The following is a 26,830-nucleotide window of genomic DNA, read 5'->3' on the forward strand; positions in this document are numbered from 1 at the left end:
TCTTGGTTCTTGACAGATTTCTGTGGTAAACGCGTCTGGAGACGCTTTCCACTCGTAAGGAATTTGTTTCCTCCTTGACAGCAAAACACGTAACATGAGCCAACAGATAACTCCTGTAGGTTGCCGGACACTAGTGAGGCTGCGTAACACCGGTGTACACAGTTTAGATGGAGATATGGAAACCTTCTAGTCTCTAACATTATTTTACAACCCACTTTTAAAGTAACGCTCTGTAACACAAGAGCTGATACTGTTCAGAACACATATTTTGTTTGTATATATGTGTATATATAAATTAAAGGTCCTATGACATGGTGCTCTTTGGATGCTTTTATATAGACCTTAGTGGTCCCCTAATACTGTATCTGAAGTCTCTTTTATATAGGCCTTAGTGGTCCCCTAATACTGTATCTGAAGTCTCTTTTATATAGGCCTTAGTGGTCCCCTAATACTGTATCTGAAGTCTCTTTTATATAGACCTTAGTGGTCCCCTAATACTGTGTCTGAAGTCTCTTTTATATAGACCTTAGTGGTCCCCTAATACTGTATCTGAAGTCTCTTTCCCGAAATTCAGCCTTGGTGCAGAATTACAGACACTCCCAGTCCCACAATGAGCTTTCCTTAGTATGTGCCATTTCTGAGAGAGTGGGGGTGTGGCCTTGACCAACTGCCACTTTCCTCGTTTGAAAGCCATGATGCCTCTCTCTCATGGGTGGGCTAAATTCTCTGGGCGGGCAAAGCAGAGAAAGGGGAGGTAACCTTCCTCCTTATGACCTCATAAGGAGGAAGATTCCAGATCGGCCATCTGAGCTTTCCAGGATACCCACTAGCCACTGGGGGACCATAGACAGGTTGGTGGAACTCATATTAATGTTACCTTTAAATATAATTCAACCCCGACCCTTCAAATGTGATTTCCAGAAGAAAAAAAACCCATATATTTTGACCAGTTTACCAATAACTACAGATTGCAATTTTTTTTAAAACAAACATAAAATCCCAATGATTCAACACAAAAATGTTTAAGTTATAAAACCTATACAAACTAGAGATGCACCGATTGACCGGCCGGTGACCGGAATTGGCCGATTTTCACGTCATCGGCCATGACCGGGGACCTGCCGGTCAGTCTGACATATGCCGATTTTATGCCGGTCAAATGCACTCGGGCATTTCCCCTATATGCATGTAGCAGCGGCGCACTACCGCTACATCAGCTGTTTATGAAATGTCATACAGTCGTAATTATACACGGCTCGAACAGTCAGCCGCTCTCTCTCTCTCCCCTCTGAGGCCGCACTCACGCGGGCCCCGTGAAATATGACAACTACAGCTTATCGGCAAATAGCATTGGGCACACTGACTTTGATGAATTTACTGTTTATCAGACCCCAGATGAGACAAGAAGCTAACGTTAGCAAACGCTGTGTGGTCCCTCTGCCCCTGACGCCCCGCTGGCCGCTGTAGGAGACGCTGTAAATACAAAAAAATAAATAAAAGAGACGCTGTATTCCTCCGACAAGCTGTATTAACGTTACTGTTTAAAACGCTTTCCAGGTTAGTGGGGGTGCATACCGTTCAAAACCAACATTAAAAACGTAGTAATCTTTAAAGAGTTTAGTTTTGTTGTTAAACTGTGTGTAAAATGAGCAGTAACGTTAAATCATCTGTTTCAGGTAACGGCACTCTAGGGTACCGCCTATTTGCTGGATTTTTCCGAGATAAGCCTGTTGACAGCAACGGTAGTGTTCACATTTATGCACAATGACACATAAAGCAAACTTGCTAAAAAAAGGAACTACACGCTGTTTTCAGGTAAAGTTACTATTGACGTTCAAACAGGCCTGTGTGTGTGTTTTGAGAAATATCTTTATACTGCATTAAGGCTATATTTATTTTATTTTTATTTGTTATTTATATATTATTTTATTGCCATTACCTGTTTCCCCTGTTTTCATACATACAGAAGTTTAGTTTGCTAAATATATCAAATTTTTTTAGTTGGATACTGGATGTGCAGAGAAGGAAATGGTTCTTCTATAACATTGCACTTTAGATGTGTGTTAATTTCCCACACCAGGAGTAATTTATTTAGTTATATTTTATAGCGATCGATTATGTATTTAAAAAATGTTCTATGCAAAATGTAACATGTTCTATTAAAGAAAAGAAAATAAATATTTGTGTGTGCTGAAGAAGAAGAAAAAATGAAATCGGAATCGGCTAAAATCGGTATCGGCTGGCCTAACTCAAAGAAAATCGGAATCGACCTAGAAAGTTGTAATCGGTGCATCTCTAATACAAACATAACCTAGAGTTGAATCATATACCAGCCCTCCTTATGTTTGCTCTTTAAACCAGCATATCATCTGAGAGATGTTAGCTGTCGGATGCTGCAGAGCCTAAACAGAGAGGCCCCCTGTGCCACAGCAATGTATTTACATTCTAATATGTGTGATGGACCTTCTTGATAAGGCTTTGGGCAGTTTTGCAGCATCAGGGGAAAAAGGAAGAGCTCAGGGCTCACTGCCAGCGACAGCAGTGGTAGGCACCTTTTAGCAGTAGAGGACACACAGGCTAATGGATCCTCAGTCTCCCCTGGTGACACAGCCACAGCATGCAGAGGCAGAGTCAACCTGCTGGAAAAACCAAAAATTTGTCTCTCCGATACTAAGACTCTTACTGGTTCTGTCATCTCTGGCTTTTTGCCAGTAGTTATCTGGATGTGTGGCTTCCATGCCCCTGTTCATAAACACCACCAGCATCATAATATTCTGCTTCCATCTCACATCAGCCTGAGGAAGGAGGTTAAACACAAAACTCTTTCAGGAGGAAACACCTGACCCCATCAGATTCCAACCAACGTAACATGTCAGCAGTGGAGGTCAATTAACATAAACTGGGACAAGTAATACAAGTAATTACATTTTCAACTGCAAAGGAAGGCCATAATTGTAGCTGGCCAATATGTCCGTGGAAATAAATGTCTTTCTGCTGCAGGCAAATCATAAAATCCACAGAATTTTGTAGTTAGGTTGCATGAACATTGATATGCAGACAAAAAAATATACAGCCTGCGCTTGAGTTATGTCATGATGTACACAAAAATACAAAAAATTAACATGGTCTCAGACATATAGCTTGACTTGATGAAGTCTCCGTTGTCAGCCCTTCTGAGATAATTTATGCATGACTATTAGCATTTATACATTCTTGGCTTGATGCTGTGACACGCCAGTGTCTGACTAATTACTAAAACATTAGAGCTCATTCTCAGTCTTGTACATGCAGTTTGATGTGAGTAATGACAGAGGAGGAGAGGTGAGCTTATGTCCAACTGTCAACAACTCTTCTTGCTAGTGGATCATTTGGGCTTGGCTAGATGACAGTTGCAGGTAGTTTCTGTCACACTTGGGATTGCTGTGTTCGTTTATAAAGTGGCTGGAAGACAGTAGATCTAGTTGGGATGTACGTATGAGGAAAAATATCAGGTTGGGGGGAGGAGGGGATCACCGTTTAGATAGGCCTATCTCTTACTGAGCTTTCTGTGAATTACATGGTCTGTGATTGTCATTTTCTTGCAAGTTTTGGCTGGGATCATACTTTCCTTTCTTTTTTTCATCCTTTCTTGTCAAAACTGTTCAGTTACATTTTAGTCTCCTAAGCTTGATTGGGAAGCTGTCATATGTATTGTCATTGAGGCTAATGGTAGATCATAGCTTATTTTTCAAGCAACTTTGGCATCTTTTGTACAAACATTTATGGTTTTCAGAGCATGAGTCCTAAACACTGGTTATCCCCTGGCTTTTCCTCTATAGCGCCACGATAAGGTTCACATTTGTGGTTTTTCAGTCAAATATCTAAACAACTATTGGGTGAATTGCCATATTATATACAGTATATTGACACCAAAGTTGGTACAGACATTCATGGCCCCCCTCGGGATGATTTTTAAGAACTGTGATCCCCTGACTTTTCATCTAGTGCCAGGTCAACATTTCATTATGTCCAATACTTGTGTTTACGCAAGATCTTTCTGAGTTTTAGCTCCCTAACTTCAACAATACCTTGATGACAGTCTATTTGCCTAACCACACACTAAACCTTAACCATAAGGTTTTGTTGTTTAACCTTGTGCCTAACCGTGCCATAACCAGACTCTGTGAAAATTGTGTGAATAACCAATGAAAAATGCTGACATTGAACATTCAGAAACCACATCATTGAACAGACTCCAGGGTTTCACAGAATTATCCAGTATCAGCATTCTGTCTAGCAAGTAGATTGCAATTTAGTGCGTAGATCCTCCCGAGAGACGAATGATGATTAAGTCTCATGAAGACCCTTGGGGAGGTGCTAGTCGTGTCTGCCTGACCCTCTTAGCAAAAAGGACATGTAGGAGCATTACCTTTTGGGCTCATTACCTGGGTCCACTGCCTGTTAGGCAAGAGGCAGGGTCAAGGGATATATCTAGTCTGGAACTAAATACATCTCATACAGCAAAATAAATTGAGAGGTGAGTAAAATAAGTTCACTGGTAACAGCATCCATATGACCCATCTCTTAGTGACTAGATGTGAAACGGTTGCGATTGTGCAAGAGACAGCCAGTGAAGCTCAACATGTTAGTCAGGTGTCAAATATGTAACAGCCACTCATCAGTTTATCCACACTTTGAGCTGTGTTAATGCAGATAGAGTGGGCTACAGGTTGCCTGTTGAAAGAGAAATTCTCTAGGGGGATTGATGTCATCAGTTAATCCTATGAAAGTTAAACCCATAATCATTTGTATCTTTAATTAAGATATTGACTTCCGTCCTCTTTCCTACCTACTCCAAAGCATTTCTTAAAATTAAAGGAAATAGTGAGAATACCTGACACTTTTTATGTCTCTCTTCCCTTAGGTGTCTATTGCATAATGGATGATATTCATCTAGGATTGAGTGAATTTGACACAGTTACAGCAACCCAGGGCGTGAACTTCTAAGACCTCTCAGTATTATTCTTAAACCACATCAAAAATGAAATGAAAAACATGGGAAAGGTCGACTGGCATGTAGTTAGCGCTTCTACTGCCACCCACTCAGTCCTACGTAGCTGATGGGTTTAGCCTTAAGCTGTGTGGTGACCTTTTATCACATCAAAGTCTTGTTTGTGTAGAAACACACACACACACACACACACACACACACACGCACGCACGCACACAAACAAACACAATCAGTGAATACGCTTTTTAAACAAAGAATACTGTATACAACTTTTGCACTTCTTTAACATCTTTGAGTATGTGCCTGATACACTCATGCAACCTCTTGTGGACCCCTTAGACCCTTTGTGTGGCCTCACACAAATGCTCTGCACATGAACACTCAAAACTACATCAATAACAAATCAAATTTTATTAGTGACAGTTTGGGAATCAGGCTTTTTGGCAAACCCCTCTATGTTTAAGGCTTTTCCTAGATTTGATGTTGTGCAAAACCATTAGCACTTAAAGCAGCTATAATCAATATTTTTATAGTAATAATGGATCACATGACTACTTGTATGTGGAAGTGTTGGCTGATCGTTATGAATCCACATATAATTATCACCTGACTCTGCTGTTCCCCTCAGCTCTATGAAGCTTTATAATGCCTTTCAGCTCACTGTTTGGATTTTCAGCGCCACACCCTAACTGATTTGGTTGACTCTGACAGCTCTCATGGCAGCTGTTTTCAGCAAAAAAATTTAATTGGTGCTGCCTGCCCAGCACCAAATGACAGAGAGTTAACATAATGAACATTTAGCAATTAAAAGCCAGATATTTCCTTCAGGAGTTGTTGGTTTTTTTTGGGGCTTTTTAGATCCTTATTTAATAGGACAGCTTAGACACGAAAGGGGAGAGAGGAGGGGAATGACATGCAGCAAAGTGAAGAAGAAACCCAACTACAAATGAAATACTTGTTGTATTTACAGCTTGTTTCCGCTGCTCCTTCTCCTCGTCTTTGCAGGTTTAAAGTGTTCAATATCACGATGTCAAGTTTGAGTCCTAAATGGATAATCTGCACTCTTACTTTGTTTGGTTCCCCTTTTCTATTCTGTCCACTCTGTAATACAATATGCAATTACAATCTTCAGATTCATCAAAAGGCCTCTATACTAAAGCCCCTCTGGATCCACGGATACATAGAAGTGCCTGCACCCATGTGAATTTCTCAGCCAAGCGAAGAGCAGAGTCTTTTCAATTACCTTCCTGCTGTTTTTCTGTATTTAAATTCATCCCTCACTTTCTTTATTGTGCTCTCCCTACAACTGGGATCAGCTCAATAACAGCCAGCATGAGAGCCTGAATAATGACATTGAAATTTCCTATTCTTGTCGGCGGAAGTATTTTTCACTCTCTCCCCTCCCCTGTTGTCGTATACAAAGCAGTGTGAGCAGGAACGTGTAGGAATCATATATTTTGTGATATTCCAGTTGTGTGGACATGAGGGTGTGACTGTGGGGTAAATGAAACACTCAGCACTCTAGATTAATGGACCAGAGATGGCATTGGCACAGCACGTCAACGGCTCGCTGCAGATGTGGCGTGCTATCAGACTGGTGATGAAGATGCAGGAGACTGAAATGTGCTTCAAGTTAATGGGGTACACACTGCTCGCACAGCAGCAGAAAGTTTGGCCACAAATGAGGAGGACACTTTGGCTCTGAGGCTTGCTTTTGATTATGTTGAAAGATTGTTTGCACTCCCTATTCGGCAATTGGCTGGAAACATGCTCATGAGAGAGTAGAGGCCTTTTCATCTGTGTGCTATAACCATTACCTGAAATGGCTGGTTGTAAATCAAAATTTGAGCAGTTGTGGGGAGGCTCACTGAAAGCAAAAGAAAAGAACACAGAGTAATGAAAAAATGTGTAGTGTGGTGTTTGATAGTTTTCTTCTCTGGCAGAGTGTTTGTTTTTGCCTTTTAAATTGACTTTTCAGAATAATTAACTGGGAAAAACCTGTTGCTTTCCACTTGTGGTCTTTTGCAGGGAAAATGTCAAATATCCGTGCAGTCAGGAAGAGGCAACAGCTGAATAACTTGGTTGCCATGGTTACAGAGCTAGCCAGGCCGGGATACACCGTTGTGGATTTCTGCAGTGGAACGGTGCGTGTATTCATCCATCAGTCCAGCTATGCATGTATATTTATCACTGCACCTGATGGCTACGTTAGACTGCCGCTCCATTAGCAGCCAGCTGAAAGGAGCTAGTTCTCATATTCCCTCATGTTTTCCTTGCCTCTTTAAAAGACTTTTGTCATTACACTGTACACAGACAGACTAGTAATTCCACTCATGAAAATTCATGCTCAGAGAGGTAGTGTTGCATGGCGAGAAGGTCAATGTTTGGTTGGAAGGGGCAGCACTAATCATAACTCATTGATGCCCCCTGCATGCTGTTTTCCTATTGTGTATTTTTATGTTTTCTCTTTGTGCTGTCTTTCAGGGCCATGTAGGGATTGTTCTGGCTCACACACTTCCAGATTGCCAGGTAACGTTTGTATTTTTGCAATGTGTGTGTTGTCATTGAATTGTGTTGCTTTGTTAGGTAATTTTGGACTCTGGTAACCTTTTACAGACATTTGTCATTATTTTTGACATTTTAAAAACTAAAAGATCAGTACATCAACCATTATTAATAATGATGAAGTGATCATTATTCATCATTAAATGCATCCGTACAATACTGCTGTATTGTTGTGATGTGACTTACTGAAGAGCTGGTCATGTAATGTTTTGTCCTAATGTACTTTTTTTTTTATCTAAAAAAAAAAGAAGGCCTCCTGTATTCTCATGTTTCTGTTGCATTAATTAAAGTCTGTGTTTATTGTTCATTTTGATAGCTTTTATAGATTTTTTATTTTTTTTTTGCCATACATTTAAACTTTATTATTGCTCATTCCAGGTCATCTGAAAAAGTAGCAATTGCATGCAGCTTCATGAGTTTATTCTGCCTTTATTCAAGGTCATCCTCATAGAAAACAAAGAAGAGTCCTTGGTCAGGGCCCAGAGTCGTAGCGCTGAGCTCGGCCTGAAAAACATTGGCTTCATTCAGGCCAATTTGGACTACTTCACTGGACCATTTCACATTGGGGTGAGCATAGCAAGTAACACTAGACACAATATTTACATTTGCGTTCATTTTGTCTCCATTTGTATGATGATCCATAGATTCTGTAGACAATATTCAAGTGACTTAATATTTAAGATTTAGCTAATTATTGGTAATGCAAGTAAATGCAATGTAAAACTTGTTTGAAAAAAATAAACCAAAGCTCTAACTGGACATATAATTGAGTATTTACAATGTCATCTGTACTGCACTATATGTTTTAGGCTATTGTAATTAGTATCAACTAGTGCAGTGCCCGTTCAAAACGTGCCTGTTCGAAATTGGGTGGCTGCTTGGCCTCCGGTATTTCTGCTCTCAGCATAGAACCACTCATCCACAACTTCACACTCGACTTCCTTGGGTCCTGAGCAATACACCTGCCATGACATTTTCTTGTCCTGAAGAAGACTACTCAGTCTGAGAAAACTGTTGTCTTCTGTGGCTCTGGAGGAGCTTTGTCAAGTCTGAGAAAATGGTTACCTTCCCACCAAACACGGACAACAGATGTGACTCAAAAACAGTGTCTGGTAGCCTGCCTATAAGTGGCATCGCGCTCTGTCTGCTACAAAAAACTGTGTAGCTGGTTGTGCTTTGCATGTGTGGGATTCTGAAACGTCCTTGAATTCGGGAATTGTCGTTTGTTTATTCAAAGTCAAAGACAGTCCAAAGTAGTGCTACTTTGCAATTTTTTGTGGGTCTGAGGTATATTTCACATTTTAGCTGCCAAAGCTCAGTCAGTGTGTAGTGTGAGAGGGGGAGTGGCCAGGAGCTAGAGCGGCAAAAGCCAATGTGTGCTTCTTTTACCGATATATATTTAACGATATATTTTGCATTTCTAATCCAAACAACGTCAAACTTGGCACCGCACTTACTTGTGCCCGTAGCAAGACACCTGTCAAGTTTGAAATCTGACTAACAGTTCTAGAGATATGCGCATCACACACACACACACACACACACACACATAGGCAGACAGACAGACAGACAGACAGACGTTCCTGCAATTTATATATAGATTATCAACCACAGTAGCATTGATTCACTGTAATGCAACTGTAATCACAAGCTAATTTTTAATTTCCACATTAGAGTTTTTAAGCTAATCAAATTGCTTTTCACACCTACACAATAGCTTTCTAACAGACCAGTAAAAAAAATTGTTCTGACTCAGTGAAAATGTAATTAACAATGACATTTGGTGTGCAAATTTTAAATCTTAAAAGGGACTGTTACCTGTAGTGCTATGTATCTATTTGTCTAGATTGTTTTGGTGTGAGTTGTCCAGTGTTGGAGATATCGGCCATAGAGATGTCTGCCTTCTTTCTAATATAATGCAACTAGATGGCACTCAGCTTGTGGTGCTCAAAGCGCCAATCCAGAAATCATGACCCGGTTACTCAAGATAATCAACAGACCTAGTTGTGAGCTGTTTCATGTAGGAACTATTTGCATTCTACCAAACTACACCCGCCAACTCTATCACTGGGTAGAAGGAAGCATACTCACGGATGAGAGGCTCGTCCTCCTCGGCTGAGCTGTAACTGAAGCTAACTGATACTAACGCTACAGCTCAGCCGAGGAGAACGCCATTTACATCTCGCGCTGTCACCATCTAGTTGCATTATATTCGAAAAAGACAGACATCTCTATGGCCTATATCTCTACCACAGGGCAACTCACGTCAAAACTATTTATATTGATAAATAGCACTACAGGTAGATGCAAAATTTATATTTTTGATTTTGATCTGAACTGTCACTTTAAGAGGCAAAATGTCTTTTGTTCATTAAAATACAGAGAATCAAGCTAATGTAGTCCCACTGCCATAATATTCATCTTATTAGGCTATATAGCAAAGACAATGTGTTTACATCAACATTTCCATGACATTGATTCATTTTACTGCCAAAAATTCTGTAACAGCCGTATCAACAGGGCAATCATCCAGTTCCATATTACTATAATTTATCTAAGACGTTAGCATGAGGTTTGAAAGCATTGTTATCAAAACAGTTGCCATCATTTGCCCTATGTTATGTGCAACATTGCACATTACATAGGGCAAATGATGGCTTAACTTTTCTGTTATATGTTAATAATGAAAATCAAGCCAATAACTCAGTGCTTCTCATTTCTGATTAAGCATTGAAATAGAGGAGTAAACCCCTTTGATTAACACTGCATACTCTGCCGCAATCACAACTTTACTGCGAGGTGTCTGAACGTTGTATTTTTAGTCCTATAATATTATAATATATTACGGAGAAACTTATGAAGAATGTTATTTTGTTATCCTTTTTCAGAAACTGTAAATGCCAACGTGCAATTATTTTTGTCAATGCTGCTAAGATGACATTTAATTTCCTGAAGTGGAGCTTTTAATCAGAACCCTTTTAGTGCACTTCAGTCAAGCGGTGTATGTCACCGTCCCCTGTGATTATTAAAAAGCCAAAAGGCAGTTTTACTCAGACAGTGTATGACAATGGTTAATGGTTAAATGTTTTCCTCAAAGAGGCTTGGTTTTGAGGATTTTGTTTACTTAGAAAAAATCTACCATCCTTATGGTTTGCTTTCAAAAAAATTTAGTTAAGATCTTAAGAGTTATGCTTTCATTAAAGGCTTGGGAGACATCCTTGAAAAGGTTGGCCCAATCCCAAAGTGAGCCCTAAGGACTAAAGACTCACAGACTTAATTGATCTCAGGTGCTAAGTGAGTGAGTGTGTGAGGCCACATGTGCTCAGATAGGTATAAATGGGATTGGGACAGCACTTCACGAGTTATCTTGGCGACGTTTAATAACAAAGATGTTGCTGACACTTGCCAGTTTGGGAATTTTCATTTTAAGTTTGTTGCTTTCCGCACGGCCAAGGCACAGGAGACGGCTGCCTGATTCCAAATTTTTTCAAACTCTTGTCTTACAAGCTGGACAACAGGTTTGTCTGTGTTCGTGGTCGTGTGTCGTGCTGTTGTTTACCTTTGTAATTTTTTGGATTTCCCTATGGTCTCCGTGGTAAACGTCACAACGCTTTGAACTGTGGGTAATTCCCTTTGGTGAAGTCTACATCGATGCAGACTCATGGAAAGGGCTCGGTAAGTGTGTACTCAAACCCTCACGCCCTTTGAAATTCGACATTGGGACAACCCTAAGTCCTTACGAATTTCGCGAGAACACGCACCAAAGTCCGTGAGTCTGTGAGTCCGGACTTTGGGATTGGGCCAAGGTTTCCATCACGCTCCATATACATTCATATATATATTATGTCAATTATTTTAAACAAGAATAAGGAGTTGGTAGATTTTTTTTTTTTTTTTTAAGTACAATTATACTGTACTCAAAGTCTTATAGCGGGTCCCCCCTTGCTGTCAAATGCCCCTCAGATGGCCAACACCTGTAATTTGGCCTTCTTCCCCTTTGGCCTTGGCTAAACCAGCTTGCCACACTCCCTAGCATCAAAATTTTCCAAACTGGGCCCCTCCACACTGATTCTTATCAGATCTTTCACTAGTCCAGGACTAAAAATCATATCTCTGTATTTTTTGGCTGAATGGCGATACACAATATATATTTCTATCTCTAATATATATTTTTTACAAAGTGGGCTAAATGTTCAGTTTTAAGTCAAAACCACTTTTCACAAGCTCTTTTATTAAAACAGATGTGATTAAAATAAAATGCAAAGACAGGGTTTCCTTCCCAATTTGAAATTATACAGCTGCAACACATGTAAAGTATCTGAAATAAATAGCCTGGGATATATTTAAAAAAATATATCTCTGAGAAAGCTCCTTCACTTGTTTTCAACAACAATAACAAACCCGGATAACCCAGAAGCTCATATAGGGAGAGAAGGGGAGTGCGATGGACTGAAGCGTATGCTACTCACAGAGTGACGGCTGACTCATTATGAATTGGTCCAGCACGGATCGAATGCGTTTTGGCGGGTCAGCAGCGTTACACACGTCTTGTGTATGAAATGTCTGTATCGTCCCTGGCTGCGCTGCATTTTTATGAACTATGATATTCTGGCCATGGGTCACATCTCTCGCCCAGGTCCAGCAGGCTCCGTCTCACACGCTATTACTCAACGAACTGAAGTTAGTTCCATTCAATAACTTCTTCTGTGTTTTTCGTCGTGGCGGTCGGAATAAGAGAGAGTTACCAGCGGAAACACTGGTACCAATACGGTTTCCCTCTCATACTTAACAATCTACAGCTGTGTTAATAACAATTAAAACTATAGACAAATGTCAGCAGTTTGGACCGGCGGCGCTAGCTATGTCTCTCATGTTGCAGTGGAGCCGTGAGTGAATGGGGGCGTGGCTGCACGGAGGAGAGATCCAAACACAGGCACGGCTTTACAGAAGGAATGGGTCATGTAACGCAACATTAAACTATTGATATAAACGACATCGCTTCGTTCGTGGAGAGGCAGCGGATGCGAGGACGTTAGGTGCACCGGTGCGACCTAGGAAAAATCTTAGTCGCACACTTACAAATTTTGGTCGCACTCTAGAGCCCTGAATCTAAAATCCAGCATTGGGTAACACTCTCCAACTGCAAGTCGGAACCATCGCCTGTCCTTTTAACACCCACCTTCATCTACAGAGTTCTTGACTTCTCGAACCAATAATTACTTTCAATTTAGAGGTTCTTAACTGTGGTTGTTAATTGGCTGTTTGAATCTGGCTGTGTCACACAAAAACAGGTCTTTGGGATTTAAAAAAAATGTTGCTCTAACCTTATGAAGAGTCCCTGAATTCCTGTTTCCACACATTTTGCTTTTCCATACAATCTTTATTGTCATCATTCTTGATCATTGTTGTTATTTATGTGTCTCAGGTCAGTGTCATCCAACATGTTGGGGAGATCCATCTTCCTGCTGTTTGTCATAGCCCAGTTTCAGAAAAGCCAGCTGTTCTAGTAGCCTAGCTTTAACTCTCTCTGGGACATATAGTAATATAATATATAATAGGAATATATATGTACCTGCTGTAATTAGAAGCTATTGTTCCAACATCGTCACTCCACTGAGACCCGTTCCATTTGGCAAGAAACAAACTGCACAGATTATTCTTCTCTACAATATGTAGGTGTTTTTTTGTAGCCTAGTCAGAGAGTTTATGCACAGACACATTCATTTTGAATTAATTATAAGATTTATATATGAAACGGGCTGAAGTTTGTCCTTTTCTGCACTGCTTGGGATTCTTACCTCAACATCTATGCAGTCTCAGCTGTTGCTTTGTCTTCTTCCTGCTTGACACAGATATTTCTATCCGAAGGAGCCACCCATCACACTGATTTTAATCCTGCTATGTATAATACATGGTCCCATTTTTAGTCACGCTCATTTAATCGGGCTAATTAAGTTAAGGTGTCCCTATTCTTAGTCAGTGTCTGCTCTTTCTGTCTGCAGTTGCATGTCCAAGGTGTTAGACTGGCATCAGAACGATCCTCTACATACAGTGTATTTTTTTATGCTTTCTCCTGCCAGATAACATTGAGCCAACTCACCTTGGAGGCAGGAAAAGTTGTGGAGCTTGAAGTTGATTTGGATTTTATTTTACTCCATCCAGCTCCATTATTGGTTCTGCTTCAGGGTCTGATTGTTTGCAGTTGATTATTTCAGTAGACTTCTTTCTGTTTGCATGAAGAACAATGTACTTACTGTTATTAGTTGAAGCCTTATGTATGTGACCATTTCCAATACAGCTTTATCAGCCGATGTCATTTAAGGGTTCCAAGTTGTTTTTCTTAGTTCTTTTTTTTTTTTAAAGACTTAAGATTGAGTCTGTTTATCTTTAGTCAAATGCAACATCACATCCACCTTTGAGAGGAAAACAACTCTTTGATTCAATGTGATCACACTTATTCTAGTCTGGTCTGCACAAACAAGTGCACACATATTTGTGAATTGGTATACAAACACACATACTAGGGCACACATACCAGACACTCCGTTCTGTTGATATAAAATTCTTATTGATGATGGACCTGATTTACTTGAATCGCTAAGCAATAGCTTGATTTCTTAATAATCTAAACATTTAAAACTCTAACACCGCAAAGACAGACACTAAAACTGTTAAACTGCAATATTGTTTCCAAATAGGCCCACATAGGACAGGAGAGGGATGTAATTACTTGAATGAGAGAGAATAATGAAGCCTCATTATTTCTGTGATCTGATTATTGAGAGGAAGATATAGTTATAAACAGCGTTTCCTCTCCCCAAAAGATTAATAAAGAACCCAGTTTTATAAATGACCCTTGGTTCTTTTGGTTGTTGCAAATTGATTTATGATTTCTTCTTCCAGTGAAATGTGCTTAGCAGGGCTTTTGTGAAATACTGTATCTCTATCAGATGGTTTTAAATCAGCCTTTCATAAATTTTCACCTCTTTCCATCATCCATTTTTAATTAGCATCCCATAAACCTAATTGCGCTGGGACAAGGCTTCATCAACATTGCTTTAACAGACGAAGACAAAAGAAAATTCCGGGCATTTAAAAGCAAGGAAGCTTTCCAAATCAAAAATTGGAAATGCATAATGACTTATCAAAACATACTAGAATGTGTTTTATTTTAGTTGTGTGCATTTCTTTTGGTTGAGTGGCTTTGTGTTGGTGTTAAATCGAGGCTAAAGGTTATAAAATGTAATTAGGGTTTACCACAGCATGACTAATGTACAACATTAAGTAGCTGGGTAAGAGCGATAGTGTTACTTTGTTAATTATTTTTGCTTTAGATGTGGGGGATGTAACATCATGCAATCTCTTATAGGGACTCCTCCTCCTAATCAGCAGCCTGAAATATGCTGTTGAAAGAACATAAGCTAGGCTTTTCCCTTATGCCATGAATAAATGCAGGGTAGAAAATTAGGTGTCAAATAGATGCAAGGCCATGCAGGTAATCGATGTTAACTCCCCAATTTTCAGTTTCTGGTTATTTTTCATGTGCAGAGTCTCCTTGTATAACTTAATGTTAAAATCAATGCACATCTTTCTGAAGTGGAATAAACGATTCTTTGATGATGAACATTTAAAGACCAAACTCATATTTCCAAGTGGAGCTCTGAACACAGATCCGATGACTTGTTTCCGAGTGTAGACTATGAAATTGCATATAAAAAATGTTTGCAGGTTTTTGGTTTCATGTGTAGTTGTGAGCTGAAGGATTGCTTCAGCTGTCCAACCTCCAGGGAGCGCTTAAGCACCTCTTAGAAATGTACCCCCGCCCAGACATTTTGGTGACTTTGAGTGTGTTTGGTCATGTTTAAAGTGACTGTATCTTCTCTAATCTTTTGTAGCTGCTGCCAATCTTGGCTCAGCCCTGTCCTGACTGAGTCTGAACTTCTGCTCTGTGGCACTGCTGTCAAGGCAACGTGCAGTAGATTCAGACTCCCGGAGGCCAAGTGACAATTTCTTGGAAAACAACAAAAGAAGTTTGAGGTGGCTGCTTGAGTTGGACGGGGTTCATTTCAGTGAGCCAGAGTAGCTATTATCAAACCATACTGTTGATAATGCATTTTATGCGGACCATTAACAGAGAATCTATTTAGCCAATGTACGCTTGAGAGGAAATCATCTATTTTACCACTGTACTTTGGATATTAAAAGCATTGTCTTTGAGGAATCACAAGTTATTTTTGCAGGCTGGAGTGTAGACAGGCTATAACATTGGGTCTTTTAGTCCCGTTATGCCATCCAATATATAACCACACCATTACTAATGCATAGCTAGGTGTTCTTCACCACGCACAGTTTACCCACTCATGGGATGCCAGATGCATCTGTGCCTCTGCTCCTAAAGCACTAATACATTTTGTTTGGTCTAACTCCCAGAGTCTCCACCTGTGAAAGCATACATATACAGTACTATACATACTAGCAGCAGCCATTATGAAGTGATCAATTGGATTGAGTGAATGCTTTTTGAGTGCTCTCACTTTTTGTCTTGCTTAGCTTAGAATTTACTGGTGAAAATAACACGTTTTGGATTTGTTTTCTTTGTTTCACTTCAGGTTGCCCTCCATGCATGTGGTGTTGCAACAGACATGGTGATGGAGCATTGTATCCAGGCGGGAGCCGCCTTTGTCATCAGCCCATGCTGCTACGGCTTCATCCAGAACGCAATCAAGTTCAACTTTCCCAAGAGGTTTGTACCTGCTTACTGTACCTCAGTCACCTTCTCGTGGTTTCTGCTTTTTAAAATGTTGTTTCTGCCCTTGTTGTTTTCTTGTTAGTGTAGTGCCCTGCTAGCACCGGTGCCTCTCTTCCCTGCCATTTTCTCTTAGGGATTTAAGGCAGCAGTGTCACAACATGTTCTCCCCCTCATCTTTTTAATCTCAGTCCCCAGACTGTCAGCAACAGAAAATGGGGTTCTCTGTAGATGCTGTCTTGGATATTACAGACAAATCAGGAAAATCCAGTTGGAGGTACAGTACATACATGAAATGCTACTCTTGCTGAAGTTACTTATCATACGTAGTGTTACAGAAAATGTACTTCAGTTCTTTAAACAAATGCCAGCAGAGAAGGAGAAGTAAGGGCTATACTTAAATGGTGTTGATCCTGTTGCTATAGCAGCAGAATCATTACAAGGTAGTTTGATGCTATAACCACTTTGGGTTACTGAAGGCACTGTTGTGAAGGATTTCTGTTGTAGCAACTAAGAGACTGTGATCACAAGCATGTTAAAGTGGAGATACCAATTGGGATTTTTGAGCTAATCCTAGTTATGATGTTGGCATTCAGACTGATTGGACCAAGTTAAGCCAAGTCTGTTCCGGTCTGGGACAAAATCATACAGCGTGTCTACAGATTTTTTTATTATTATTTAAGCTATGACTGGGGACATCACATAGTAGGAGTAATGTTGTTGTTTTTAAACCGTCAAAAAATGCTGAGCACATGGCAAAGTGATGTACCTACCTAAAATTAAGCTGAGTCACCTCCAGCTCTCTCTGCATATTCCTTCTTTTCCTCATCTCTTCATCCAGCCTTTAATTTCCCCTTGGGAATTAATAAAGTATGTCTTATTCTTTTCCTAATCCAAATTTAGCGTTCTTCCTTGGATGGAGCATCATGGACGTCAGTTTCTGTTTTAGAACAGAATTTGTGTTCTTGCAAGATTTCAGGGGTTGTAACTCTAGTTACAAACTGCCCATCATCCAGGGCGTCCGGTGTTGTTTCTGTATTTACTCTTTAAATAAATGCCTCTTTTTGTCATTACATAAAAAATCTGTTGGTGGAAAAAAAAAAAGTTGTAGGTTTCAATAAACTTAAAGGTACCCTGTAGATTTGTTTGAGTAGTAGCAGTAGTGGCCTCTGAACAGCAGTGACACACCGTTTTCATGTATCGCACAGCAGCGGTTTGCCAGTAAGGAATCGTCGTAAGCCAGTGGGGAGTAGTACGTGGCAGAGGAGGAGGAGCGATCTTGCATTTTATTATATTATACAACTATGCAACTCAATCCAGATTATGCACATCCTTCATGGGTCATGACTCATTTAAAAATGATGCATGCCTGGATCAGAGTGCAGTGATCCAGTGAAAGGTTGTCGTTGAAAGTGCTTTCTCATACCACACTCATCAACACCCGGCAAACACAGCAGCCACATGAGCTCCAGACAATTGCAGAGACACTACCGGTGGTATGTCGGTGCACAGCAGTATCTGCCAGTGAAATAGTCAAAATTAGCAGTGGTACAGTATATGTCAGTAGAAATCACTATATGCCGATGTGACAGAGTACATGACAGTGGAACATCAGTGGCATAACATTAATAAGTTGTGTGCCTGATTCTGCACTATTAAATATATTTTCGGAGCATTTAACTGTTGTGCGGACTTATTATAATGTTTATAAGTGCCATAAGCTTACAGAACAGCAGTGGCATACCAAAAACCTATAAAAACTATTCTGATATGTGGTTTTTAAGGGGCCCTTGTGCCTTGGGGAGGACTCTCAGTGTAAAGTATAAAATATTTAAGAGTTTTCACATACTTAGTTTTTCCTCTCCTCACTTTTGCTAACTTGACACGTCACCCTTCCTGACTCCTCATAAAATTGAAATGAATGACAATAAAAGAATGACAAAAAAGACTTTGCATCTGTAATGGACAACAAGAAGCTGTGTCTCTGGAGGGCAGTCTTGCAGTGTATGTGAGGGGCCTATGCACCTGACTGTGTCAATCTTCATCCTGCTACTTTTAGTGTTTTCCCCTCAGGTCATGTTCCAGGTACTCATGTGGATATTCTGCAGATGTAGACATTCCAGACAGTTCACAGGTTTTTATGAGCTGTGGAACTAAATTGCCTGTTTCATTAAGGCCCGAACAGTTAAACTTAAGACTTCTCTCCATGTGACCTGACTGGCCCCTAACCCCTAACCCTCTTCATGTTGACTTTTAATTAGCTTCAGTGATGATTGGTCTACATTTAACCATCACAAACAAACTGACTCTGTTTCCATGTCATAGAAAAAGCCATGTTTTTCCCCAGAGATAAAATGGTTTGTTTTAGGGATAATGCATGCTGTTTTGTTGAGCCTTAGATTTGGTTATAAACTAGTTTGTTTGTAAATTGATTTTTTTACAAAAAAGAATCTACACCACAAAGCTGAGTAAGCAAACATATGACATATATAAGTGTAATAAATACATTTTACTGCCACAATTTAATCACTGCACTTTAACATCAATATATCTTCTGTTTATTTTCTGTTTTCACAGCAAAAAGTTTCAAGAGACTCTGACTTATAAGGTATGCTTCCTTCTATTGCATTTATTATTAATTTGCACTCAAAATATCAAGTACAGAATATTTAATTACGCCAACTCTGTTTTTACAAGGATTGTGTTTCAGATTCAGTTCACCTGTATGCACATCGAAAGACACCTTTGTGGGTCATGAGTCATGACATATTTTGAAAACATCATGTTCTTACGTATTCGGTTACAATGCAATGAGAGTTTTTCTCTCTTTGCTAATTGCTTCTTTCTTTCTTTTCTTTTTTAAAGATAATTTTTTGGGGCTTTTCCCTTTATTCGATAGTGACAGATGATAGACAGGAAAGGGGGAGAGAAAGAGAGGGGATGACACGCAGCAAAGGGCCGCAGGTCGGATTTGAACCTGAGCCCCTGCAAAGGACTCAGCCTACATGGGGCGCACGCTCTACTGGGTGAGCTAGAGGCCGCCCCGCTAATTGCTTCTTAATTAAGATGCTACTGCATCAACAGAGGCATAATGGAATCAGAGGAAGTTTAAAACTTATATTCAATTCAATTTTATTTATAGTATCAAATCATAACAAGAGTTATCTCGAGACACTTTACAGATAGAGTAGGTCTAGAATCTGGACCACACTCTATAATTTACAAAGCCCCAACAATTCTAGTAATTCCCCCAAGAGCAAGCATTTAGTGTGACAGTGGCGAGGAAAATCTCCCTTTTAGGAAGAAACCTCGGCAGCCCCAGGCTCTTGGTAGGTGGTGTCTGACGTGCCGGTTGGGGATGTGATGAACAGTAGTAGTCACAACTAGAAAATCCCGGAAGACATTTTGACAGTGTGCCTACTACTTGGTGCACATCCGAATAACACTAGCTAAGTATTAATAGCAGTAGCTGTATTGACGTACATAGGTCACACTGTCACTGAGAGAGAGAGAGAATACAATTGTTTAACAATAGCAATAGGGAATGGATGGATGGGCTTATAAGACACCACAAATGCATACAGGTCAAGACCAGAGTACGGCGTAGTACCACTTACAGAAAGGTTAAAGTACTGATAATTTACATGGAGTCTGGTGGATTTAGGATGCTTAAAGTACTGTTTATTTACATGGAGTCTGGTAGGTTTAGCGACGCGAGCCTTAGCAATAATTATATATATATATATATAATACCCAAGTTTTGCTTACATTTTAAATACATACAGTGTGGTTTTAACGGTGAAGTGTTAAGTGTCTTAACCCTTCAGAGATAGACCTTTTTAAGACCTTTCTGTTTACCAGAAACCGCTATGAAGTAGTTGGTGCTAAACCCACCAGACTCCATTTAAAAAACAGTACTTTTAACGTGTATAGAGCAAACATATGTTTTTACATGTAAATCGGTAAACTGTGTTTATTTCAACCAACACTAGAGTTGTGATGGTTGGAAAAGTGTAAAGAAGATGAAAAACGGCTTTTCATAGTTTTATGTGGTTTCTGTCGACTTTGAATGAAGTGGGTTTTACGATGCTTAAATGACCATTTATTTACATGGAGTCTGGTGGGTTTAGCGAAGCAAGCCTGTTTTAACAGTGAAGTGTTAAGTGTTTTAACCCTTCAGAGATCAACCTTTTTAAAACCTATTTAAGACCTGTTTACCAGAAACGGCTATGAAGTAGCTAGCGCTAAACCCACCAGACTCCATTTAAAAAAACAGTAGTTTTAGCATGTATAGAGCCAACATATTTTCACATGTAAATCGGTAAACCTGTGTTTCTTTCAACCAACACTAGAGTTGGGATGGTTGGAAAAAGTGTAGAGAAGGCCAAAAACGGCTTTTCATAGTTTTATTTGGTTTCTGTCTACTTTGAATGAAGTGTGTTTTATGATTGTATTTTATATTTTAGTTTATTCACATGGAGCCTGGTGGTTTTTTAAAAATTTTTTAGAGACTATTTTTTGGGGGCTTTTCCCTTTTATTATGAAGTGACAGTGGAGAGACATGAAAAGGGGGGAGAGATATGGGGAATGACGTGCAGCAAAGGGTAGCAGGTCGGATTCGAACCCACGCCACTGCAAAGGACTCAGCCAACATGGGGCGAACGCTCTCACTGGCTGAGCTAGATGCCGCTAGATGCCCCTCCTATAATTAATATCATTAATAACAGCTAATCTGAGCTACCTTTACTCTGCTGTTTGACATGTCCTGTACAACACGGCCTACAGTAAAGAGTCTTTATGATAGGAGCCTAGGAGGTGAGTGTAAGAAGTTGTTGCTATGGTGATTTCCACAGTGAGGGTGGGGGAGACAGTATCTTCCATGGGTCAAACATGTCCAATATTTAAAAAAGTTGAAGAAGTCCCATCATCTGCTGAAAGAGCTGAACATTTTAAAAGTTGAATGGTTTTAATAGCTGAACGTATGCAGAAGTTACAGAGAGCCAAAAAACGTATGGAATAATAAGAAAAAGAAAGAACTGAATAACAATAGATGGAATGCTGCTGAATCAGCATTCCCACTAATAATAAGTATGAGCAATAATAGTCATTGCGCCGATTGCTTCTATTGCAGCACACACCATCGGCACACTGAATAAAGATAATGGAACAGTGACTACAAATGGTAGTCGTAGTAGTTCATGTCATAGCAGGGCACTGCAGGGGGTTACAGGATGTAGCGTGGCACAGCAGAGCATAGCTGGACATAGCAGGACGCAGCAGGGTTCGGCAGGACGCAGCAGGACACTGCAGGGCACTGCAGAGCACCGCAGAGCGTAGCAGGGTGTAGCAGGGAGTGCAGCAGGACCAAGGCGACAGCTGCAACCATGATCTTGGTGCCATCCTAATCCAAGGAAATATGCTGTATGCATATAGTTTCAGAGAGAGAGAGACGCAACAAGCTAAATGCAACAAACTGTTTTTCTGTGAAGGGATAGTCAACAAGACACAATGTGATTCAACAGGGAAATTGGCCAGTCGAATCAGGCTCCTTGGATCGAACTGTGGTCACCACTAAATTTTTTTTTTTTTTTAAGGGTGCAAACAAAATATTCAATTGAACTCCTAGGCCTTTGTAAATGGAGGTATGACTTTGTTTTATTTCTTTATGCCTACACGGATTTCAGAGTGAGGGTGATTATGCTAGCTAGCTTACTTAACAAAAAGTAAGCAGCCTAATGTTTTGTAATTTGAGGTATGTTGTGTTTTTTTTGTGTGAAATGTAATCGAAAATCCACTTTCCAGTTTACATCATGGTTAAACTTTGTCATGTGTCGGTTCAGATTGACTATATTCCATATTGACCATATTCCATATTGTCTTTTACTCTTCCCACTATACAGGTCCTATTATATTAGCAAGCTACCATTAGCTTTATGAGTTAGTTCAGTTAGCTATGTAACAGTCACACCTGGCTGTTAGTATGTGTAAACATTAGTGATAACTAATCAATATATTCATTTAGTGATGCGTACGCCACATAGTTATCTCCACTCATGTTCTAACTAGGCTAAGTTTGACTTAAGGAAAAGCAGGTACAACCAGCTCCTTTTGTAATTTGGATGTACCACAATTCTAATAGTTAAAAATAAAAAACTGATTGACATGGCTTTATTTCGCTTGGCATAAGTAAGAGCTTGTTCCTGTATTGCTTTCCTGTTTTTTTCCATTTATTTTATAGGACAGTGAAATAAAATGAATCGGATTCATGTGCTGTCATCACTGTCTTGGGAATGGCTATACCCCAGGCAGTGAGAGGGAGGGAGGCTCACACCCTCCAGTCTCTCAGGCCCTTATCGCTCAGCACAGACCCAGCACTGTGTTCTGGGAGGGCCCATCACATGATGATGTATGGGACCTGTCAGTGCCCCTGGGGAGAATCTGTGTAAAAGTTGCTGCAGGTCCTCAAGAGTTGACATGTTACAACATCGGACCACCTCCAACTTCTTTTCTGTTGTGCACTAGAAGAAACATTTTTTTTACAGACGTGGCTTGAGAGGCACAGAAGATTAAATATTATTTACAAGACACTGGGCAAGTGTATTGTTCTGTGATAGATAGGATTTTTCTACTGTTTGTCAAAAAGCTCAGCGAGCAAAATAAATAACAATTGCCGTATTTTCTGTCTGGAAATGAAAAGCTTAACACCTGTCCACACAGCAGGAGGAAATTTGTATTCTTTGTAAACCAGCAGACACATTATCTGCCACTTCAAACCATGGCTCTAAAGTTCCCCTGCCTCCCCTCCCTTTCAACAACCATGTTTGATATTTGCTATTCATTTGGGCTCAGTGTAGAGAACCTCACTGGTTCCTGTGTCTCTGCCTTCCAAAGCCCCAGCCGACACAACACCGACACAAAAGCAGCATTACATTGTTTTAGAGCAGAACTGTAGTTGTCCTTCCTGAACTACAGTAGTTAAACAGAATGTCAGCACATTGACAAATGGTGTATATCGCTGGAATAAAGGGCTAATGGTGTGAGATATTGGTGTTCAGCACTAACTTTAAGCACCTGCTATGTGGCCTTGCATTCAGTGTCAACCTCTTGGAGTGAAGAATCATATCAATTAAAGTAAAAAGCACTGACTAACGGCTCTCAACGACTCACTTGTTCCATGAACCATAGCGAGGTAAAAACAGGACAGGAAAGCTTGTCCTTTGGTTACAAATAAATAATCATGGTTCATCTGGCCTTTTGGGATACTTTACACATATGATTTCATTCAAAGAATCTTTGAAAGAGCTTACCATGCAAATAAAGTTCCATGTTTTTGTGTTTTCTTTTTTGATGAATTACATCTTACGTCTGGTCAACTAGTCTAACGTACTGTAAACTGGTCTACAAGTGATGCACACAATGGAGAGAAATCATTCTGATCGCACTGTAAAGAGAAAAGACACCGGAGCAAGGCTGAGAGTCTACAGCCATGCTAGTGTCTCTGTGAAGCTGTATGCTAATATCAGCATGCTATCATGCTCACAGTGACCATGCTAACATGCTGATTTTATTGTAGGTACTATTTGCCAGGTCACCTTTTTAGTTTAGCCTGTTAGCATGCTAAAATGTGCTAATAAGCACTAAACACAAACTACAGCTGAGGTCATTAGTTGCAGATCATACACCTAAGTATCGGGGAAATTGAAACCTGAGAATAGAGCAGGATTAAAAGCCGGGGGTTCACCAAAAGTAATACATTTGGTCACCAATTGGAAACACATTTCTTGGTAATCCATCAAGATATATTTTTATATTTTTGTCAAGATACATTTTCTTTAAAACGAAAAATGTCAAACTGCTGGTGGCACTGGAGGAAAAGTTAAGGAATCACCAAAGTCAGTAGGACTCATCCTTTATAGAATATAAATGTCAGTACAAAATATTATGGCAATGCATCCAATATTGTTGAGATATTACAGTCTGGAGCACAGTGGTGGACTTACTAACATTGCCATCCCTAGAGCCATGCCAATTGTGTGGTTAAAAAATACATAAAATACAGTGTATGGTTTAAGTTCCTACATATGATTTTTGGATGATGAAAGATGGCTAAATAGATGGAACAAATTCATACATGCTTGTGTGTGTATATGCATGCGTTGTCTATATCCACAGCGTTCCACTTCCGGGATTGCTCCGTTGCTGACGGAAATGCGCCGGATTTCACTCTTTTCGGCCAGATGTCCACAACCTTCCGCTTTCTTTGTGTTGGAATTTTAAACTCCAGTGGATTTCTGAGGACTATGGTTAACTGCTCCTCAGATCTCTGCAGGGTAAATCCAGACAGCTAGCTAGACCATCTGTCCAATCTGAGTTTTCTGTTGCACGACTAAAACAACTTTTGAACGTACACGTTCCACCAAAACAAGTTCCTTCCCGAGGCTATTTTGTAGCGGCGTTGTGGCTCTGTCCGGTGCTTAGCGCCGTCCATGACAATTGTGATTGGTTTAAAGAAATGCCAATAAACCAGAGCACGTTTCTCTTCCATCCCGGAATGCTGTGTGGACTAGCCAGATCCTCGGCGCTGTGGAAGAAGGTCTGGCAATGCGAGACTAATGCATGTGTAACAGTGTTAGTGTCACTGAATGGCTCATTATAAAAATAAACAATGTTTGTGGAATTCTTTAAATCACTGTTTGATCTGATTTGTGATTTAGGTGTTATCACAGTGGCAGCGCTAACGTGTAGTTTTGAGACCGATTTCATCCAGAGCTTTAGCAGGTAGTATTAATTACCTTTGCAATAAACAGTTCTTGTACTCATTGTCTGTCCTTGTTTCAGGAACACATGGTCCTCTGTCGCTTCGCAGACCAAACTGCTGTCCAGCTCCCTCCTGAAAGGCGACTCATAGGTACTGTTTACAATCTTCTCCTTTTAACTGAACATTCACTCAATTCTATTGTTTTCTATTTGTTAGATGCTTTTTGGAGCTAGGCACACAATTATTTCACTACACATTGTACTGTGTATGTGGCATGTGATTTGATTTACCTTTTACAGTATATATCTGTGAATAGAAATGGATACTGTCTTGATATTTGTTGTTCTTTGGCTACTGTATTGAAACCATGTTTTTTTAATGTATATTTTTTATGTTAATTGCGTTGTTTAAATTCATTCAATTATTCATTCATTGGGTCTAACCTGTGTAACGGCAGCAACAGAAAAGTGTGCTGATCAGGCAGGGATACAGGGGGGTCCGAGATCGCTGCCGCTGGCCACCCCGCTGTGACTCCCGGCATTGGGGTTTCTGTTTGACGGAGAACAATGGTTGTTTCCATTGTGCCAAACTGACCTCGAAGTACATTGACTTTGTTTTTGTTTTTCCAAACCTGAAAAAGTTTCTCAGGAAAACGCAGAAGTATTTTTCTTTTCACCCATCAATTTTTTTCTTCTTCCCCATGTCCCCTTATCTTAGTACATGCCGATGTTGTGTTTTCTGAGATTTTTGTACAGTGTGACCTAACTCCACAACTCTACCTTTTCAAACAGTCTAGTCTTTTTGAGTGTGACATTTTTTTAATGCAGGGGTTTCTTCAGAGTGACAAAACAGCTACAGTGAACAGCTGACAGATCGGCGCTGTCCTATTCAGACGGAGCGGTTTTGTCAGGCTGAAACCTTCAGGCCTGTGCCGAAATTGCACTGTACAGTGTTTCATTAATGTTGAGAACTCTCTTCCCCCTGATAGCTTATCAAAGCTTTCCTCTGAATCTGAGGAGACTCCCCAATGCCTCGTCAGTCTGAAACCCTTTCATATGTACCTGACAACACCTGTCACAGAGTTTCTGCTCTCTATCAGTTAACAGGGCTCAACCTCTCCCCCTAACATTTTCTAACCATGTTTGATCCCATCTCTCCAGAGCCTACCACTGTGACTGTGACCATCTAGACAGCATGGCAGAACAAAGCTCACATTAACTGTCTGCCACCTGCTACCTAACTGTAGAACATTTGAAGTCAATTTAAAGGAAATCCTAAGAGAAAAGCGTAATAATTAGCATGAAGTTGTTGATGAGTAAGTGGCTTCTGTAGGGTATTGATACACACAAATGCTAGGAACATACAGAGAATGGACAAAAGAGTGCCTACAATATGCCAACCAATACAGTAGCACTATCATGAATGCTGTTTAATTAGACTAATTAGATGTTAAGATCTGGGGACTGTGATGTACATCTTATGATTCACTTCATTTTCATTAATACCAAAACATTGAGTGACCCACTCTTGCCCTGTGGACGGGGATATTGTCATCCTGAGAGAGACGACACATCAGGATGGAAATGTCTACTCAAAAGACAAAGCCACTTTAATCTTTTCCTCTGACATTTTGATCCAAAATCGAAGTCAAGTCGGCCTGCTCTGCCTTTTTATTACATGTCACAGAGCATGGGTTGTGTCATGCAGTTCATGTGTATGGCAGCCAGTCACTTATTCAAGGATTACCTTTTAATTTGTCACCTGACTAAAT

The 26,830-nt window shown here is 40.1% G+C and overlaps 1 protein-coding gene across 2 annotated transcripts in view; it reads left to right on the top strand.

Moving 5' to 3' along the window:
* gstcd (glutathione S-transferase, C-terminal domain containing) overlaps nucleotides 1-26,830 on the top strand; it is a 71,027-nt gene that overhangs the window by 40,903 nt on the left and 3,294 nt on the right. Inside the window, exons 6-11 of one of the 2 annotated variants that reach the window (XM_078261575.1) lie at nucleotides 7,019-7,134; nucleotides 7,475-7,519; nucleotides 7,994-8,122; nucleotides 16,165-16,298; nucleotides 18,879-18,909; nucleotides 25,140-25,209. In XM_078261575.1, coding sequence (XP_078117701.1) covers nucleotides 7,019-7,134; nucleotides 7,475-7,519; nucleotides 7,994-8,122; nucleotides 16,165-16,298; nucleotides 18,879-18,909; nucleotides 25,140-25,209 — 525 coding nt within the window. The remainder of the gene's footprint in view (nucleotides 1-7,018; nucleotides 7,135-7,474; nucleotides 7,520-7,993; nucleotides 8,123-16,164; nucleotides 16,299-18,878; nucleotides 18,910-25,139; nucleotides 25,210-26,830) is intronic. The other variant, XM_078261584.1, reaches the window with a different exon arrangement.

The sequence above is a fragment of the Sander vitreus genome, chromosome 2 (assembly GCF_031162955.1).
Source record: "Sander vitreus isolate 19-12246 chromosome 2, sanVit1, whole genome shotgun sequence".
In the NCBI taxonomy this organism is placed as follows: Eukaryota; Metazoa; Chordata; class Actinopteri; order Perciformes; family Percidae; genus Sander; species Sander vitreus.